Here is a 21496-nt window from a genome sequence, read left to right as displayed (position 1 = left end):
AGCTTCTTCTAGAGGCAGGGGGAAATTATGAAACTCCCAGCCTGTGACACCCTGAAAAGGCTAGAACAAATGGTCACTGTTCCCTTGATTACTGAAAGAGCCAAATACTAAGCATCGTATGCTAGGAGGTGTTAATTAAAAGGTGGCATAACATGGGCAGCACAGTAGCTAAATAGGTAGCACTTCCACCTGGCAGTACTCGGGTCGTTGGTTCGAACCTCAGCCACGGCACCACCTGCCTGGAGTTTGTATGTTCTCCCTGTGCCTGAATGGGTTTCCTCCGGGTACTCCAGTTTCCTTCCACACTCCAAAGACATGCTGGTAGGTGAATTGGCTCCTGTCTAAATTGGCCCTAATATGTGTATGTATGAATGTGAGTTAGGGTCCTTAGATTGTACGCCCCTTGAGGGTTAGCGACTGATGTGAATGTACAATATATATGTAAAGCGCTGAGTAAATTGATGGCGCTATATAGGTACCTGAAATAAATAAGTAAATAAAAACCCAGAATACAATAGAATGCAATAAAACAGAATAGAAGATAAAGGAATAGAATAGAAAGAAGAATAGAAAATAAAGGAATATAATAGAAAATAATAAAAATAGAAAAGAATAGAATAGAACATAAAAGAATATAATTGAAAAGAATAGAAAAGAATAAAACAGAATATAATACAATAGAACAAATACGGTCATATTCTGAAATTCAAAGTTCAAATTTGAATTTCAAATCGATTTGAAAATATTGAATATACGAAACAAATCCAAAGGTACGAAACGAATTGCAAAAGCAAATCATTAAGGAACGAATCTGAAACTAAACAAATGTTTCTGTTGTGTACATTTCTAATTAAAAACACTTCACTGAGTAAATATATGACACACACTAATCCACAATATCAATACACTCCATAAATTGTATGATTTATTTTAGTAATTTATTCAAAATGATTAATTTCTGATATATTAACACCTCTCACAAGCTCTTTTTTATCATGTTGTAAAATAATGTATCTTTTTCATTCACTATTCATTAGGAAACCGTTCCTATAAATTAAATTACAATGATCATTTCTCCACTCAGTTCCTCATAGAACATTATTAGCTATATAAACACAAGCGGATAGATCACAGAATGTTTTGTAGCAAATTCCAATGTTAGCTCAATTCCTTGCTCCAGGAACTCAGCAAACTTGATTGCATTTAAGGCTCCATGCAGACTAACGTTTTTTTTTTAACCATTTGACGCCCGGCCTATAGCCAAATGGCATCCGCAAAAGTGCATTACCTTTCCGGGAGGCCGCCATGTGGCATCCTCCCGCACATGCGCAGTTTGCGCGCTTGCAGAGCCGCGCAGCGGCACGATCTGTCACCGGCCGTGTACCTCGGACACGGCCGATGACAGATCTGAGTACCGGCCCCATTGCCGGTACCATGTGACCTGCTGTGACCAATCACAGCAGGTCACATGACAGTTGTATACAATAGATGGCTTCATATCATGCCATCCATTGTATACTAGTGCCTAGCTGTGAATGGTAGCAGCTAATCACATGCACATGTCATGTGATTAGCTGTGGCCAAATCACAGCTAAGCACAAAAAAAAAAAACCCTGAATGAATCGATTTCATTCAGGTAAATGCTTGCTTATAGCAAAGTAATTCTTTGCTATAAGCAAATTGTGTAAAAAAAAAAAAAAAAAAATACTGATCACTTCCCCAAAGTAGTACAATGTTACTATGGTAACGTTGTACTACTTTGGACATAGTGAAAAACAAAAAAATCTTAAAAAAAAGAAAAAAAATGTAATAAAAAATTTAAAATAAAAAAAATATATTTTTTTTTTTCACACTGTCACCAGTCAGTGTCCCTGATCACCACCATGCCAGTTATATGATGATGTTGTACTGCACTGGTGACAGCATGTAAAAAAAAAATAGTGAAAATAATTTTTTTTATTTTTTTCATTTTCTGAAAAATTATGCCAAAAAAATACAACTTCAAAAAACTCGCCATTCCTCTTATGAAGTACGTCGGACTGTCTACTCTGCAAAAAGGGGTCATTTGGGGATATCTGTACTGTCCTGACATTCTTGGACCTCAAGAAATTAGATTGGCTGTCAGTACTTCAGGATTGATCAATATTCAGATCTATACCATAGTTTGTGAACTCTATAACTTTCCTACAAACTAAATAATACATCCTAATTTGGGTTATTTTCACCAAAGACATGTAGCAGAATACATCTCGGCCTAAATTTACGAAGAACAATTATTTATTTGCAAACTTTTATAACAGAAACAAAGAAAAAAATTTTTTCAAAATTTTTGGTCTTTTTTTGTTAATTTAGCAAAAAATAAAAACCCCAGCGGTGATTAAATACCACCAAAAGAAAGCTCTAGTTGTGTGAAGAAAATGAGAAAATTTTAGTTTGGGTACAGTGTTGTATGACCGCGCAATTGTCATTCAAAGTGTGAGAGCGCTGAAACCTGAAAAATGGCCTGGGCAGGAAGGGGGAAAATTGGCCGGTATTGAAATGGTTAAACTAAAAAACACGCTGGAAAAAAAAATGCTAAATACAAAACGCTGGTAATAGGGTTTTTTTTAAGTAGCCTTTTAGTAGTGTTCAGGAGTGCTTAGGGAGCGTTAGCATTTTATAAGCATTTTTACAATACATGCAAAAAAAAGCTACAAAAAAAGCTGTTATGAGCGTTTTAGTAGCAATTAGTAGCATTTAGGAGCATTCATTTTTTTATGCTGGAAAAACTCTCCAAAAAACTCTATAAAAACATTTTTTTTTTCTACTCCTAGATGTTGAAGCTCAAAAAATAGCTAATAGCCTAAAGCAGTGTGCATGGGCGCATCGTAGGAGAACACTATTTAGATTCTAGGAGCAGAAAAGTAAATGCTGATAATAGCTTCTAGGAGCTTAAAAAATGCTGGTGTGCATGGAGCCTTAAAGTGGTTGAAAAGGCTGAAGGTTTTTACCATCTTGCATTCTATGCATGAAGGTAAAAAACCTTCTGTGTGTAGCAGTGCCCCCAGCCCCCTCAATACTTACCTGAGCCTGAGCATATGGAAAATCTTTAAGCACTACAGTCTAAAGCATGGTTCTGTGGAACCCTAAGGTTCCTCCTGAGGATACTAGGGATTCCTTAAACTGTGGCTGATTAACCTACCATTTGATGGCAAGAAAAAACAAAAGAGGATGCACTCTCCTCTTGCATTACCGTGATACATTTTTTTTATTAAAAAATAGATAACAAATGCCTACTCACAAAAAGACCATAAAAACAGACATTGAGCCAACAAGGGTCCTATCTCATCAACTGCCCAGCTGGAAATAACTGACGCGTTTCAGGAGACGCATTCCCTTCCTCAGAGCTCCGGAGCCAATGCCTCCTGGCATAGCCAGCTGCCTGCCATTAACAGAGGCATACTGACCACCACTGTAAAGAAGGGTGTACTTTCAAGTGGCCACCAATGTTAGGAGCATTTTTTACCGACACCTAATGAATTGGTTTTAGCAGAGGTTCCCCAAGACCTTAAGATTATTTTCCTAGAAGTAGGTTTGAGAAAGGCTGCTCTAGAATTTACAAAAGATGGATCAAAAACAAAGATCATCCACTGAGTGACAGTTCTATAAAAGCATCTAATGACTCAGGTCATAGAAGATCGGCCAGACTTGTTCAACTCACAGACATGAATAGCCACTTCATAATTGGCTCTTTACAGCAGAGGCCAAACACACAACATGTGGAACCTTGAAGAGAACAACCTACATTTGTATATGATCATAATTGGAAGAATAGTATAAGACCAGAAAAAGGAAAACGAGGCTACAGTGGGTACAGTCGGGGTGGACTGACAACTCATGGGGCCTCTGGGCAATAGGGGATCATGGGGCCCTTGTGTCCTTGCCCAAACTCAAAAAAGCCTATGAAAAAGGTACCAGGGGCATCTCATGGGGCCCCCGACTGACCCCGGGCCCTTGGGAATTGCCCGAGTTTCCAAATGGTCAGTCCGCCCCCTGGTTACAGTATTGTCAGTTTTGGTTCAACATGCTGAATGCAGGTGCAGAACATTTGGAGTACAAAGCATGAATTCTTGGGAAATCCTTCAAGGTTTGTCACAGTGGCCTTTGCTTCTGACTTCTGATTTGTTGCCTGCCCTGTTTACAGTTAACTTTGTTCTGTGAGTTTGTCCGCTGTTTGTTTCTTTTTCACTTTCTAGCTCGCCCTGACCCTTGACGGACCTTCAGATTTGAAACCTCATTCTGGTTTGTCTATTGGTTTTCTGACCTCTCGACTACTCTCTAGATCAAGGGTGTCAAACTGGCGTCCCTCCAGCTGTTTGCGAAAGTACAAGTCCCATCATGCTTCTGCCTTTGGAAGTCATGCTTGTAACTGTCAATCTTGCAATGCATCATGGGACTTGTAGTTTGGCAACAGCTGAAGGGCAGCCAGTTTGACACCCGTGCTATAGATCAACCCAGTGTTTACTACTGCCTGCCTGTCAATGGGGTCATTACATTATTTGCTATGTTGCGATGCTAGCAGCACAAGCTCAGCAGTGGCCTGGTGAAATGCTGGGTACCCTGGAACTGTGCTGAGAGGCTGTCTTCTGACCAGCTGGTAGAGATTAGTGTCCTCTGCCCCTCTTAGGCTTGCCTCTCTTCTATATGGAATCATTACAGGTACAGTTGCAAGAAAAAGTATGTGAACCCCTTGGGATTACGTGGAGTTTTGCATGAATTGGGCATAAAATGTGCTCTGAACGTCATCTAAGTCACAACAATAGAAGAGTTCACATACTTTTTCTTGCAACTGTAGGTGTAAATCACAGGCAATAAATTCATTGGAACTGCATGTAAGGGGTCTCCAAGCTATGTCCCATGGGCCAAATATACACAGCTTGGGTTTGTAGCCTCTTACGAAGGACTAACAGAGTTCTTCAGGTCATCCTATGGTCTCCATTTCTCTATAGTTTCCACAGCACCCACCTTCTCTGGTGTCCAGCATACATTCCCTTGGCTGCACTGTTATCGTACTATCATTGGTTGCTAGGACCCGAGGCCTCCTAACAACCAACCACATGCTTAACCAGCCATTTGCAGAAGAATGAATCCCATCCATGCTGATGTAAGAGTGAATTCTGATGGGGACCCTGATGTAAGAGTGGACTTTGATGGGGACCCTGATGTAAAAGTGGACTCTGACGGAACCCTGATGTAAGAGTAGACTCTGATGGGGACCCTGATGTAAAAGTGGACTCTGATGGGGACCCTGATGTGAGAGTGGACTTTGATGGAGACCCTGTTATAAGAGTGGACTCTGATTGGGACCCTGATTTAGGACTTTACTGATGGGAACCCTGATGTAAAAGTGGACTCTGATGGGGACCCTGATGTGAGAGTAGACTCTGATGGGGACCCTGATGTAAAAGTGGACTCTGATGGGGACCATGATGTGAGAGTGGACTTTGATGGAGACCCTGTTATAAGAGTGGACTCTGATTGGGACCCTGATTTAGGACTTTACTGATGGGAACCCTGATCTAATAATGTACTCTGATGGGGACTGTGATGTAAGCGTGGACTCTGACCGGGACCATAATGTAAGAGTGGACTCTGATGGGGACCCTGATGTAAGAGTGGACTCTGACATGGACCTTGTTTAAGACTGGACTCTGATGGGGAGCCTGATCTAAGAATGTACTCTGATGGGGATTGTGATGTAAGTATAGACTCTGGTGGGGACCATGATGTAAGAGTGGACTCTGGTGGGGACCATGATGTAAGAGTGGACTCTGGTGGGGACCATGATGTAAGAGTGGACTCTGGTGGGGACCATGATGTAAGAGTGGACTCTGGTGGGGACCATGATGTAAGAGTGGACTCTGGTGGGGACCATGATGTAAGAGTGGACTCTGGTGGGGACCATGATGTAAGAGTGGACTCTGATGGGGACTATGATGTGAGAGTGGACTTTGATGGAGACCCTGATGTAAGAGTGGACTCTGATTGGGACCCTGATTTAGGACTTTACTCTGATGGGGACCCTGATGAAAGAGTGGACTCTGACGTAGGAGTGGATTCTGATGGGAACCCTGATCTAAGAATGTACACTGATGGGGACCGTGATGTAAGTGTGGACTTTGACTGGGACCATAATGTAAGAGTGGACTCTGATGTGGACCTTGATGTGAGAGTAGACTTTGATGGAGACCCTGATGTAAGAGTGGACTCTGATTGGGACCCTGATTTAGGACTTTACTCTGATGGGGCCCTGATGAAAGAGTGGACTCTGATGTAGGAGTGGATTCTGATGGGAACCCTGATCTAAGAATGTACTCTGATGGATACTGTGATATAAGTTGGGACCCTGATGTAAGGGTGGACTCTGATGGGGGCCCTGATTTAAGAGTGGGCTCTGATGGGGGCCCTGATGTAACAGTGGACTATGATGGGGACCCTGATGTAAGAGTGGACTCTGATGGGGACCCTGAAGTAAGAGTGGACTCTGATGGGGACCCTAATGTAACAGTGGACTCTGATAGGGACCCTGATGTAAGAGTGGACTCTGATGGGGGGCCCTGATGTAAGAGTGGGCTCTGTTGGTGGGCCCTGATGTGAGAGTGGACTCTGGTGGGGATCCTGATGTAAAGGAGGCCTCTGATGGGACCATGATGTAATGGGGAACAATCCTGCAAGGTTCTGATTGATTCAAGTTGATTCAGAATGTCTTTGCTTTGTCAAGTATTTGTAAAAAATACAATGTGGTCCTCATACTGAATAGTTTGGACACCCCGATATAGAGTCAGCGCATACATCGGAACATTTCCATGGAACATTGCTATATACAGGCCACAAAGTACTCACCCTGTTCATAAAGCAAAATGAGATCGAACACAACACTGTGAATGTGTATCTAATGGGCACTGAGTACACTCAGAGGTAGTCCTCATACTTACAGGAACAGCACAGTCCTTGCTTTCCCAAACCGATCAACATATTCAGGCAGAGATTGCAGTAAGCAGGTTTGTTAAAGTGCTTCAGCCTCCACACATGTTGTCCGTCATCCTTTACATTCTACAAAACAAGCAAAGTAGATGTAAACCCCACAACTAGATGACATTTCGTTTTCTAATACTCTATTGCTGTTCAGCAAATGTTACCTCATGAAGATAGTTTAATATTGGTAATAGATCTGCGAGGTCACTGTTTTCTCTATCCAAGCCCATCCAAATTGTATCCTGTGTTGGGCCCTGACAAAAGGGGGACCGGTGTAACACCTAAAAACGCGTCGACTCTATTTACAGCATATGACTTTTTTTTTTATTGCCAACAAATAAAATGTCTTGGACTCTTTCATTTGTTTTTGGTCTGGTGCCCCTATCTTTTCTTCTCTGATTTTGTTTTCTTTAGCTCTGTGTAACAGAAGCAACTGCCACTTTATTTTAAATAAATAATTAGAGATGAGCGAATCGAAGTATCCGAAGTGGAATTCGAGTCGAATATCGGAAAAATTTTGATTCGTGCCGAATCCGAAAAATAGCCTAATTCGGACGCGCGAATCGAAATTTTTCAGAAAATGGCGGCTGACATGTGCGGCGACGGAGCGGGGATGTCTGGGAAGGCGCGCAGACAAGGCGCGCTGACCCATAATGCATTCCTCAACTACATGTGATCGCATCAGCCAATCAGCAGCCAGCCAGCCAGCACTGTGTAATGGTCGAGCTATAAATAGCGGCCATTTTGGAATTCTTCATTTGCCTGCAGTTATTGAACAGAGGCAGACCGCTCTGTATTAGGGACAGGGACAGAGTTAGGGCCACAGAAACGATAATTGGGGACAGAGAAAAGTTACTTAGGGACAGAGAACCATTACTCAGGGACACAGACTTGATAATGAGGGCCACAGAATCGTTATTTAGGGACAAAGAAACGCTAGTTAGGGCCACAGAATTCATACTCAGGGACAGACAGAATTGTTACTCAGTGCCAGAGAATTGTTACTTAGGGCCACAGAAACGTTATTAGGGCCCCAGAATTTTTACTCAGGGACAGACAGAATTGTTACTGAGTGCCAGAGAATTGTTACTCAGGGACAGACAGAATTGTTACTGAGTGCCAGAGAATTGTTACTTAGGGCCACAGAAACTTTAATTAGGGCCACAGAATTTTTACTCAGGGACAGACAGAATTGTTACTGAGTGCCAGAGAATTGTTACTCAGGGACAGACAGAATTGTTACTGAGTGCCAGAGAATTGTTACTTAGGGCCACAGAAACTTTACTTAGGGCCACAGAATTTTTACTCAGGGACAGACAGAATTGTTACTGAGTGCCAGAGAATTGTTACTCAGGGACAGACAGAATTGTTACTGAGTGCCAGAGAATTGTTACTTAGGGCCACAGAAACTTTACTTAGGGCCACAGAATTGTTACTCGCACAGACACAGAATTGTTACTCGCACAGACACAGAACTGTTACTGAGGGCCACAGAAACTTTACTTAGGGCCACAGAATTGTTACTCGCACAGACACAGAATTGTTACTCGCACAGACACAGAACTGTTACTGAGGGCCACAGAACTGTTACTTAGGGCCACAGAATTGTTACTCGCACAGACACAGAATTGTTACTCAGGGCCACAGAACTGTTACTTAGGGACAAAGAAACGCTAGTTAGGGCCACAGAATTCATACTCAGGGACAGACAGAATTGTTACGGAGTGCCAGAGAATTGTTACTCAGGGCCACAGAAACTTTACTTAGGGCCACAGAATTTTTACTCAGGGACAGACAGAATTGTTACTGAGTGCCAGAGAATTGTTACTCAGGGACAGACAGAATTGTTACGGAGTGCCAGAGAATTGTTACTCAGGGACAGACAGAATTGTTACTGAGTGCCAGAGAATTGTTACTTAGGGCCACAGAAACTTTAATTAGGGCCACAGAATTTTTACTCAGGGACAGACAGAATTGTTACTGAGTGCCAGAGAATTGTTACTCAGGGACAGACAGAATTGTTACAGAGTGCCAGAGAATTGTTACTCAGGGCCACAGAAACTTTACTTAGGGCCACAGAATTTTTACTCAGGGACAGACAGAATTGTTACTGAGTGCCAGAGAATTGTTACTCAGGGACAGACAGAATTGTTACGGAGTGCCAGAGAATTGTTACTCACGGCCACAGAAACTTTACTTAGGGCCACAGAATTTTTACTCAGGGACAGACAGAATTGTTACTGAGTGCCAGAGAATTGTTACTCAGGGACAGACAGAATTGTTACGGAGTGCCAGAGAATTGTTACTCACGGCCACAGAAACTTTACTTAGGGCCACAGAATTTTTACTCAGGGACAGACAGAATTGTTACTGAGTGCCAGAGAATTGTTACTTAGGGCCACAGAAACTTTAGTTAGGGCCACAGAATTGTTACTGAGGGCCACAGAACTGTTACTTAGGGCCACAGAATTGTTACTCGCACAGACACAGAATTGTTACTCGTACAGACACAGAATTGTTACTGAGGACCACAGAACTGTTACTTAGGGCCACAGAATTGTTACTCGCACAGACACAGAATTGTTACACAGGGACACAGAACTGTTACTGAGGGCCACAGAACCGTTACTTAGGGCCACAGAATTGTTACTCGCACAGACACAGAATTGTTACTCGCACAGACACAGAATTGTTACTCGCACAGACACAGAATTGTTACTGAGGTCCACAGAACTGTTACTTGGGGCCACAGAAACGTTAATCAGGGACACAGAATTGTTACTGAAGGCCACAGAACTGTTACTTAGGGCCACAGAATTGTTACTCGCACAGACACAGAATTGTTACACAGGGACACAGAACTGTTACTGAGGGCCACAGAACCGTTACTTAGGGCCACAGAATTGTTACTCGCACAGACAGAATTGTTACTCGCACAGACACAGAATTGTTACTCGCACAGACACAGAATTGTTACTCAGGGACACAGAACTGTTACTGAGGGCCACAGAACTGTTACTTAGGGCCACAGAATTGTTACTCGCACAGACACAGAATTCTTACTCGCACAGACACAGAATTGTTACTCAGGGAAACAGAACTGTTACTGAGGGCCACAGAACTGTTACTTAGGGCCACAGAATTGTTTCTCGCACAGACACAGAATTGTTACTCGCACAGACACAGAATTGTTACTGAGGGCCACAGAACTGTTACTTGGGGCCACAGAAACGTTAATCAGGGACACAGAATTGTTACTGAGGGCCACAGAACTGTTACTTAGGGCCACAGAATTGTTACTCGCACAGACACAGAATTGTTACTCAGGGACACAGAATTGTTACTCAGGGACACATAATCGTTTAATTAAAGAGTATGTCAGACAACATGCAGAGGAGTGGCAGAGGAGGCAATGTTTTAGGAGCGAGCAGACGTGGCAGCAGAGGAAGGGGTCGAGGCAGCACTATTCGCAGCCAGAGGCCAGTGCTCCCGGTGTCATCCAGCGGTCGTGTCTCCACCGACAACCCTGCCGTCATCGATTGGTTGGCTCGGTCGTCTTCCTCTTCCCAGGTCACCTCTGACACCTACAGCCAACGGTCGGTGGGTACGTCAGACACAACCGTTAGTTGGCATGGCCCGGGACCAAGCCCACTGAAATCACGTGTCCTCTACCTGCCCCTGTCCTTTGGTGTTCCCTCACCAAGCGAAGTATCGCATGCTGTGGGCTCAGCCCCACTGTACAGTGAGGAAGAGCTAACAGAGGGCGGTCAGGAACGGGGGGAGACATCCGCCTTTTCAGCAGCTAGGCGAAGAAGTAGTGGCGAGGAGAGTGGCCCGGTAGCCGGTCTAGAGACAGGTCTGTCTCCTGACCCAGACGCAGCCGAGGGGGCTAGTAGTGAGGCGGAGACCCTACTTGATGATGAGGAGGTTGATCGCACTTGGCAGCCTCGTCGTCATCAGGCAATTTCTTCCGCATCATCAGGAGAAGAGGGTGGCAGCTTGGCAGTGAGCGAAACAGTCGGTGGGTTGCCCAGGAGACAGCAGCAGGGTCGCAGCAGTGTCAGTGGAAGCAGTGTCAGTGGAGCCAAACGGCCACGGAGTAGAGCACCAGCTCCACTGCAGCCTACCACCACGGCCAGTAGTGGTGCCGGTGTGCACGGAGGAAGCAGCAGTCAGCCAGTGAGGAGTATCGGGGGCAAAGTTTCCTACTCGGCGGTGTGGCAATTTTTCGTCAAGCCGCCCGAGGAAGTAAACGTAGCCGTATGTCGACTATGTGGCCAGAAAGTCAAGCGTGGCCAGGGGGCCCATGTTGGGACTACAGCGTTGCGGCAGCATATGCAGCGTCGCCATTTGGTGGCCTGGGAAAACCGTGATAAAGATACGGCGGTTCTGCCCGCCCCAGCCCCCGCTCCATCACCCGCTCTGTTACTTGCTCCGTCACCCGACGTCAATCGCCCTCCATCAGCCAGTCAAGGCTCCAACACCTCTGCTGAGGGGAGTTGTCACTCGTTGGCATCTTCCGCTCGTTCAGATGCTCCTTCTCCTGCTACTCCTCTTCACGGATTCCGTCAGCAGTCTTTCTTGGAATCCGTTTCCAAGAGACAACAGTTTGCGAGCACGCACCCGATGGTGCAAAAGCTGAACGTCCTCCTGTCCAAGTTGCTGGTGCTGCAGTCCCTCCCTTTCCAAGTGGTGGACTCAGCACCTTTCAGAGAAATGATGGCTTGTGCCGCGCCGCGGTGGAGAGTGCCAAGCCATCATTTCTTCGCCAAAAAGGCAGTGCCAGCCCTGCATTCACATGTAGAAGAGATGGTGGGCCAGTCTTTGAGCATGTCGGTCTCTGCCAAAGTGCACGGCAGCGCCGACGTGTGGAGCTGTAACTACGGTCAGGGACAGTACATGTCATTTACGGCCCACTGGGTGAACGTGGTGCCGTCACAGCCGCACCAGCAACTTGGACAGGTCACGCCGCTTTTGCCTCCACGTTTGCACGTCCTTGGTCCGGCAAAGATGTCCGCCTCTACCACCTCTTCTTCCGCCGTGTCCTCAGCCGCCACCCCCGTGCCAAGTCCCATTACCCGACCGGCATATCACATGTGCAGGGCGCAACGGTGTCACGCTGTTCTGCACCTGGTATGCCTTGGCGAACGTAGTCACACAGGGGAGGAACTTCTGAGTGTAATGAACAGAGAAATCGACAGATGGCTGTCTCCGCGCAAACTGAAAATCGGAACCATGTTGACCGACAACGGAAAGAACATGGTGTCTGCTCTGCGTCAAGGAAGGTTGTGCCATGCGCCATGCATGGCTCACGTGTTCAATCTGGTTGTCAAGCGGTTCCTAAAATCCACCATCCCACTGCAAGACATCCTTAAAATGTCACGTAAACTTTGCATGCATTTCAGCCATTCCTACACCGCAAAGCACACCCTCCTTGAGCTGCAGCGGCAGAACGGAATTCCACATCATCGCCTGATCTGCGATGTTGCAACAAGGTGGAATTCAACCCTACACATGTTAGACCGCCTTTACGAGCAGCGAAAGGCCATCACCGATTTCCTGATGTTACAAGCGGATAAAGGTACTCCCCTGTGTAACTTCGATGTCAGCCATTGGCAGCTCATGCGTGACACCTGCCGCTTGCTCAGGCCCTTTGAGGAGGCCACGCTATTCGTGAGTCGGCAGGACTATGGGATGAACGACGTCATTCCTCTGTTGCACGTCCTTGAACAAATGCTGTTAACAATGGCTGGTCAGGGTGCGGTAGACGTGGCGCACAGATCTCAACGCCACATGACCCCTGTGGGGGCAGGACAGGAAGAAGAGGAGGAGGTAGAGGAGGACATTGGTGCTCAGGAATTATTGAGTGAAATGGGTGGTTTTTCCACTCAGCGGACAGGAGTGGAGGAGCAGGAGCATCTGGTAGAGGAGGAGGAGGAGGAGACAGAGGACCCAGACGCACCGTGGCAGTATGCTGTGGAGATGGAGGCAGGGAGTCCCTCGCATTCCTTGGCACAAATGGCCCATAGCATGCTCGGTTGCTTGCGTAGCGACAGCCGAATAATAACCATCAGACAGAGGGATGACTTTTGGCTGTCCACCTTGTTGGACCCTCGCTACCGTTCCAAAATGGTGGCCTTTTTCACACCTGCTGAGAGGGAGGCCAAAATAACGTACTATAAAAACCACCTATGTAGTCAGTTGGTCTCTGCCTTTGTGCGCCAACGTCCATCCTCAGACACTGTGGGCCCTGTGCGCTCGCGTTCCGCTGCCATGGCAGCAGGGGAGGGGTGGGGTGGTAGGAGCAGTGGCAGCTCCACCAGCAGCGGCTGCCTCAGTCTGCAGTCGATGATGAGTAGCTTTCTTCACCAGCGCAGTGAGGAAACTACTAACCAGCCGCAGCAGCAGCAGCAGCAGCATCAGGTGGACCTGGAGCAGGACCTCAAACAACAGGCTTGGGCCTACTTGGACAGCACCCTGCCAACCGAGGTAGACAATCCCCTTGACTACTGGGCAACGAAACTTGACCTTTGGCCCCAACTAGCTGAATTTGCCCTTGAAAGGCTGTCATGCCCGGCCAGTAGCGTGGCATCGGAGCGCGTGTTTAGTGCGGCAGGAGGTATTGTAACTCCGCGGAGGACACGACTGTCCACCCAAAGTGTGGAGAGACTCACGTTTGTGAAAATGAATCAGGCGTGGATTAGTCTGGATTTCAAACCACCAGTTCCTGACACAACTGACTAAATCCGCCATGAATCATGCCTCAAACATGTGCCACTTTCAGGTCTCCTCACACACTGCTGGTGTGTAGAATTTTTTGACATAGGGTGCTGGCAGATTACGGGCCTCCCATAGCTGCTGCCAGGCCCCTAATCTGCCATAGGCCCCTATATACCGCCTCCTCATGCTGCTGCCAGGTCCAGAGTCTCTCATGGGTCCCTGTACGGCCTCCCATTGCTGCTCTCTCCATCGCCACACTCTGCCATGTGCCACTTTCAGGTCTCCTCACACACTGCTGGTGTGTTGAATTTTTTGACATAGGGTGCTGGCAGATTACGGGCCTCCCATTGCTGCTGCCAGGCCCCTAATCTGCCATAGGCCCCTATATACCGCCTCCTCATGCTGCTGCCAGGTCCAGAGTCTGTCATGGGTCCCTGTACGGCCTCCCATTGCTGCTGTCTCCATCGCCACACTCTGCCATGTGCCACTTTCAGGTCTCCTCACACTGCTGGTGTGTAGAATTTTTTGACATAGGGTGCTGGCAGATTACGGGCCTCCTATAGCTGCTGCCAGGCCCCTAATCTGCCATAGGCCCCTATATACCGCCTCCTCATGCTGCTGCCAGGTCCAGAGTCTCTCATGGGTCCCTGTACGGCCTCCCATTGCTGCTGTCTCCATCGCCACACTCTGCCATGTGCCACTTTCAGGTCTCCTCACACACTGCTGGTGTGTTGAATTTTTTGACATAGGGTGCTGGCAGATTACGGGCCTCCCATTGCTGCTGCCAGGCCCCTAATCTGCCATAGGCCCCTATATACCGCCTCCTCATGCTGCTGCCAGGTCCAGAGTCTGTCATGGGTCCCTGTACGGCCTCCCATTGCTGCTGTCTCCATCGCCACACTCTGCCATGTGCCACTTTCAGGTCTCCTCACACTGCTGGTGTGTAGAATTTTTTGACATAGGGTGCTGGCAGATTACGGGCCTCCTATAGCTGCTGCCAGGCCCCTAATCTGCCATAGGCCCCTATATACCGCCTCCTCATGCTGCTGCCAGGTCCAGAGTCTGTCATGGGTCCCTGTACGGCCTCCCATTGCTGCTGTCTCCATCGCCACACTCTGCCATGTGCCACTTTCAGGTCTCCTCACACTGCTGGTGTGTAGAATTTTTTGACATAGGGTGCTGGCAGATTACGGGCCTCCCATAGCTGCTGCCAGGCCCCTAATCTGCCATGGGCCCCTATATACCGCCTCCTCATGCTGCTGCCAGGTCCAGAGTCTGTCATGGGTCCCTGTACGGCCTCCCATTGCTGCTGTCTCCATCGCCACACTCTGCCATGTGCCACTTTCAGGTCTCCTCACACTGCTGGTGTGTAGAATTTTTTGACATAGGGTGCTGGCAGATTACGGGCCTCCTATAGCTGCTGCCAGGCCCCTAATCTGCCATAGGCCCCTATATACCGCCTCCTCATGCTGCTGCCAGGTCCAGAGTCTCTCATGGGTCCCTGTACGGCCTCCCATTGCTGCTGTCTCCATCGCCACACTCTGCCATGTGCCACTTTCAGGTCTCCTCACACACTGCTGGTGTGTTGAATTTTTTGACATAGGGTGCTGGCAGATTACGGGCCTCCCATAGCTGCTGCCAGGCCCCTAATCTGCCATGGGCCCCTATACCGCCTCTTCATGCTGCTGCCAGGTCCACAGTCTCTCATGCCATGTGCCACTTTCAGGTCTCCTCACACTGCTGGTGTGTTGAATTTTTTGACATAGGGTGCTGGCAGATTACGGGCCTCCCATAGCTGCTGCCAGGCCCCTAATCTGCCATAGGCCCCTATATACCGCCTCCTCATGCTGCTGCCAGGTCCAGAGTCTCTCATGGGTCCCTGTACGGCCTCCCATTGCTGCTGTCTCCATCGCCACACTCTGCCATGTGCCACTTTCAGGTCTCCTCACACTGCTGGTGTGTAGAATTTTTTGACATAGGGTGCTGGCAGATTACGGGCCTCCCATAGCTGCTGCCAGGCCCCTAATCTGCCATAGGCCCCTATATACCGCCTCCTCATGCTGCTGCCAGGTCCAGAGTCTCTCATGGGTCCCTGTACGGCCTCCCATTGCTGCTGTCTCCATCGCCACACTCTGCCATGTGCCACTTTCAGGTCTCCTCACACACTGCTGGTGTGTTGAATTTTTTGACATAGGGTGCTGGCAGATTACGGGCCTCCCATAGCTGCTGCCAGGCCCCTAATCTGCCATAGGCCCCTATATACCGCCTCCTCATGCTGCTGCCAGGTCCAGAGTCTCTCATGGGTCCCTGTATGGCCTCCCATTGCTGCTGTCTCCATCGCCACACTCTGCCATGTGCCACTTTCAGGTCTCCTCACACACTGCTGGTGTGTTGAATTTTTTGACATAGGGTGCTGGCAGATTACGGGCCTCCCATAGCTGCTGCCAGGCCCCTAATCTGCCATGGGCCCCTATACCGCCTCTTCATGCTGCTGCCAGGTCCACAGTCTCTCATGCCATGTGCCACTTTCAGGTCTCCTCACACTGCTGGTGTGTTGAATTTTTTGACATAGGGTGCTGGCAGATTACGGGCCTCCCATAGCTGCTGCCAGGCCCCTAATCTGCCATAGGCCCCTATATACCACCTCCTCATGCTGCTGCCAGGTCCAGAGTCTCTCATGGGTCCCTGTACGGCCTCCCATTGCTGCTGTCTCCATCGCCACACTCTGCCATGTGCCACTTTCAGGTCTCCTCACACTGCTGGTGTGTAGAATTTTTTGACATAGGGTGCTGGCAGATTACGGGCCTCCCATAGCTGCTGCCAGGCCCCTAATCTGCCATAGGCCCCTATATACCGCCTCCTCATGCTGCTGCCAGGTCCAGAGTCTCTCATGGGTCCCTATACGGCCTCCCATTGCTGCTGTCTCCATCGCCACACTCTGCCATGTGCCACTTTCAGGTCTCCTCACACACTGCTGGTGTGTTGAATTTTTTGACATAGGGTGCTGGCAGATTACGGGCCTCCCATAGCTGCTGCCAGGCCCCTAATCTGCCATAGGCCCCTATATACCGCCTCCTCATGCTGCTGCCAGGTCCAGAGTCTCTCATGGGTCCCTGTACGGCCTCCCATTGCTGCTGTCTCCATCGCCACACTCTGCCATGTGCCACTTTCAGGTCTCCTCACACACTGCTGGTGTGTTGAATTTTTTGACATAGGGTGCTGGCAGATTACGGGCCTCCCATAGCTGCTGCCAGGCCCCTAATCTGCCATAGGCCCCTATATACCGCCTCCTCATGCTGCTGCCAGGTCCAGAGTCTCTCATGGGTCCCTGTACGGCCTCCCATTGCTGCTGTCTCCATCGCCACACTCTGCCATGTGCCACTTTCAGGTCTCCTCACACACTGCTGGTGTGTTGAATTTTTTGACATAGGGTGCTGGCAGATTACGGGCCTCCCATAGCTGCTGCCAGGCCCCTAATCTGCCATGGGCCCCCCTATATACCGCCTCCTCATGCTGCTGCCAGGTCCACAGTGTCTCATGCCATGTGCCACTTTCAGGTCTCCTCACACTGCTGGTGTGTTGAATTTTTTGACATAGGGTGCTGGCAGATTACGGGCCTCCTATAGCTGCTGCCAGGCCCCTAATCTGCCATAGGCCCCTATATACCGCCTCCTCATGCTGCTGCCAGGTCCAGAGTCTCTCATGGGTCCCTGTACGGCCTCCCATTGCTGCTGTCTCCATCGCCACACTCTGCCATGTGCCACTTTCAGGTCTCCTCACACTGCTGGTGTGTAGAATTTTTTGACATAGGGTGCTGGCAGATTACGGCCTCCCATAGCTGCTGCCAGGCCCCTAATCTGCCATAGGCCCCTATATACCGCCTCCTCATGCTGCTGCCAGGTCCAGAGTCTCTCATGGGTCCCTGTACGGCCTCCCATTGCTGCTGTCTCCATCGCCACACTCTGCCATGTGCCACTTTCAGGTCTCCTCACACTGCTGGTGTGTAGAATTTTTTGACATAGGGTGCTGGCAGATTACGGGCCTCCCATAGCTGCTGCCAGGCCCCTAATCTGCCATAGGCCCCTATATACCGCCTCCTCATGCTGCTGCCAGGTCCAGAGTCTCTCATGGGTCCCTGTACGGCCTCCCATTGCTGCTGTCTCCATCGCCACACTCTGCCATGTGCCACTTTCAGGTCTCCTCACACACTGCTGGTGTGTTGAATTTTTTGACATAGGGTGCTGGCAGATTACGGGCCTCCCATAGCTGCTGCCAGGCCCCTAATCTGCCATAGGCCCCTATATACCGCCTCCTCATGCTGCTGCCAGGTCCAGAGTCTCTCATGGGTCCCTGTACGGCCTCCCATTGCTGCTGTCTCCATCGCCACACTCTGCCATGTGCCACTTTCAGGTCTCCTCACACACTGCTGGTGTGTTGAATTTTTTGACATAGGGTGCTGGCAGATTACGGGCCTCCCATAGCTGCTGCCAGGCCCCTAATCTGCCATAGGCCCCTATATACCGCCTCCTCATGCTGCTGCCAGGTCCAGAGTCTCTCATGGGTCCCTGTACGGCCTCCCATTGCTGCTGTCTCCATCGCCACACTCTGCCATGTGCCACTTTCAGGTCTCCTCACACACTGCTGGTGTGTTGAATTTTTTGACATAGGGTGCTGGCAGATTACGGGCCTCCCATAGCTGCTGCCAGGCCCCTAATCTGCCATGGGCCCCTATATACCGCCTCCTCATGCTGCTGCCAGGTCCACAGTGTCTCATGCCATGTGCCACTTTCAGGTCTCCTCACACTGCTGGTGTGTTGAATTTTTTGACATAGGGTGCTGGCAGATTACGGGCCTCCTATAGCTGCTGCCAGGCCCCTAATCTGCCATAGGCCCCTATATACCGCCTCCTCATGCTGCTGCCAGGTCCAGAGTCTCTCATGGGTCCCTGTACGGCCTCCCATTGCTGCTGTCTCCATCGCCACACTCTGCCATGTGCCACTTTCAGGTCTCCTCACACTGCTGGTGTGTTGAATTTTTTGACATAGGGTGCTGGCAGATTACGGGCCTCCTATAGCTGCTGCCAGGCCCCTAATCTGCCATAGGCCCCTATATACCGCCTCCTCATGCTGCTGCCAGGTCCAGAGTCTCTCATGGGTCCCTGTACGGCCTCCCATTGCTGCTGTCTCCATCGCCACACTCTGCCATGTGCCACTTTCAGGTCTCCTCACACTGCTGGTGTGTTCAATTTTTTGACATAGGGTGCTGGCAGATTACGGGCCTCCCATAGCTGCTGCCAGGCCCCTAATCTGCCATGGGCCCCTATACCGCCTCTTTATGCTGCTGCCAGGTCCACAGTCTCTCATGCCATGTGCCACTTTCAGGTCTCCTCACACTGCTGGTGTGTTGAATTTTTTGACATAGGGTGCTGGCAGATTACGGGCCTCCCATAGCTGCTGCCAGGCCCCTAATCTGCCATGGGCCCCTATACCGCCTCCTCATGCTGCTGCCAAGTCCAGAGTGTGTCATGGGTCCCTGTACGGCCTCCCATTGCTGCTGTCTCCATAGCCACACTCTGCCATGTGCCACTTTCAGGTCTCCTCACACTGCTGGTGTGTTGAATTTTTTGACATAGGGTGCTGGCAGATTACGGGCCTCCCATTGCTGCTGCCAGGCACGTAATCTGCCATGGGCCCCCGTACCGACTCCTCATGCTGTGACGTTGCAACAAGGTGGAATTCAACCCTACATATGTTAGACCGCCTTTACGAACAGCGAAAGGCCATCACCGATTTCCTGATGTTAAAAGCGGATAAAGGTACTCCCTGTGTAACTTAGATGTCAGCCATTGGCAGCTCATGCGTGACACCTGCGCTTGCTCAGGCCCTTTGAGGAGGCCACGCTATTCGTGAGTCGGCAGGACTATGGGATGAACGACGTCATTCCTCTGTTGCACGTCCTTGAACAAATGCTGTTAACAATGGCTGGTCAGGGTGCGGTAGACGTGGCGCACAGATCTCAACGCCACATGACCCCTGTGGGGGCAGGACAGGAAGAAGAGAAGGAGGTAGAGGAGGACATTGGTGCTCAGGAATTATTGAGTGAAATGGGTGGTTTTTCCACTCAGCGGACAGGAGTGGAGGAGCAGGAGCATCTGGTAGAGGAGGAGGAGGAGGAGACAGAGGACCCAGTCGCACCGTGGCAGTATGCTGTGGAGATGGAGGCAGGGAGTCCCTCGCATTCCTTGGCACAAATGGCCCATAGCATGCTCGGTTGCTTGCGTAGCGACAGCCGAATAATAACCATCAGACAGAGGGATGACTTTTGGCTGTCCACCTTGTTGGACCCTCGCTACCGTTCAAAAATGGTGGCCTTTTTCACACCTGCTGAGAGGGAGGCCAAAATAACGTACTATAAAAACCACCTATGTAGTCAGCTGGTCTCTGCCTGTCTGCGCCAACGTCCATCCTCAGACACTGTGGGCCCTGTGCGCTCGCGTTCCGCTGCCATGGCAGCAGGGGAGGGGTGGGGTGGTAGGAGCAGTGGCAGCTCCACCAGCAGCGGCTGCCTCAGTCTGCAGTCGATGATGAGTAGCTTTCTTCACCAGCGCAGTGAGGAAACTACTAACCAGCCGCAGCAGCAGCAGCAGCAGCAGCAGCAGCAGCAGCATCAGGTGGACCTGGAGCAGGACCTCAAACAACAGGCTTAGGCCTACTTGGACAGCACCCTGCCAACCGAGGTAGACAATCCCCTTGACTACTGGGCAACGAAACTTGACCTTTGGCCCCAACTAGCTGAATTTGCCCTTGAAAGGCTGTCATGCCCGGCCAGTAGCGTGGCATCGGAGCGCGTGTTTAGTGCGGCAGGAGGTATTGCAACTCCGCGGAGGACACGACTGTCCACCCAAAGTGTGGAGAGACTGACGTTTGTGAAAATGAATCAGGCGTGGATTAGTCTGGATTTCAAACCACCAGTTCCTGACACAACTGACTAAATCCGCCATGAATCATGCCCCAAACATGTGCCACTTTCAGGTCTCCTCACACTGCTGGTGTGTTCCATTTTTTGTCATAGGGTGCTGGCAGATTACGGGCCTCCCATAGCTGCTGCCAGGCCCCTAATCTGCCATGGGCCCCTATACCGCCTCCTCATGCTGCTGCCAAGTCCAGAGTCTCTCATGGGTCCCTGTACGGCCTCCCATTGCTGCTGTCTCCATCGCCACACTCTGCCATGTGCCACTTTCAGGTCTCCTCACACTGCTGGTGTATTCCATTTTTTGTCATAGGGTGCTGGCAGATTACGGACCTCCCATAGCTGCTGCCAGGCCCCTAATCTGCCATGGGCCCCTATACCGCCTCCTCATGCTGCTGCCAGGTCCAGAGTCTCTCATGGGTCCCTGTACGGCCTCCCATTGCTGCTGTCTCCATCGCCACACTCTGCCATGTGCCACTTTCAGGTCTCCTCACACTGCTGGTGGGTTCCATTTTTTGTCATAGGGTGCTGGCAGATTACGGGCCTCCCATAGCTGCTGCCAGGCCCCTAATCTGCCATGGGCCCCTATACCGCCTCCTCATGCTGCTGCCAGGTCCAGAGTCTCTCATGGGTCCCTGTACGGCCTCCCATTGCTGCTGTCTCCATCGCCACACTCTGCCATGTGCCACTTTCAGGTCTCCTCACACTGCTGGTGGGTTCCATTTTTTGTCATAGGGTGCTGGCAGATTACGGGCCTCCCATAGCTGCTGCCAGGCCCCTAATCTGCCATGGG

The 21496-nt window shown here is 49.6% G+C and overlaps 1 protein-coding gene across 2 annotated transcripts in view; it reads right to left on the bottom strand.

Moving 5' to 3' along the window:
- The window catches only part of DGKB (diacylglycerol kinase beta), a 784212-nt gene that overhangs the window by 489918 nt on the left and 272798 nt on the right, over positions 1–21496 (bottom strand). For both annotated transcript variants that reach the window (XM_089654572.1, XM_089654573.1), the window contains one exon: positions 6975–7092. In XM_089654572.1, the coding sequence (XP_089510698.1) occupies positions 6975–7092 (118 nt within the window). The remainder of the gene's footprint in view (positions 1–6974; positions 7093–21496) is intronic.

Source organism: Staurois parvus, unplaced genomic scaffold (assembly GCF_062004578.1).
Source record: "Staurois parvus isolate SC_StPar_1 unplaced genomic scaffold, SC_StPar_1.0 ptg000779l, whole genome shotgun sequence".
In the NCBI taxonomy this organism is placed as follows: domain Eukaryota; kingdom Metazoa; phylum Chordata; class Amphibia; order Anura; family Ranidae; genus Staurois; species Staurois parvus.
This window is presented reverse-complemented; position numbering and strand designations above follow the sequence as displayed.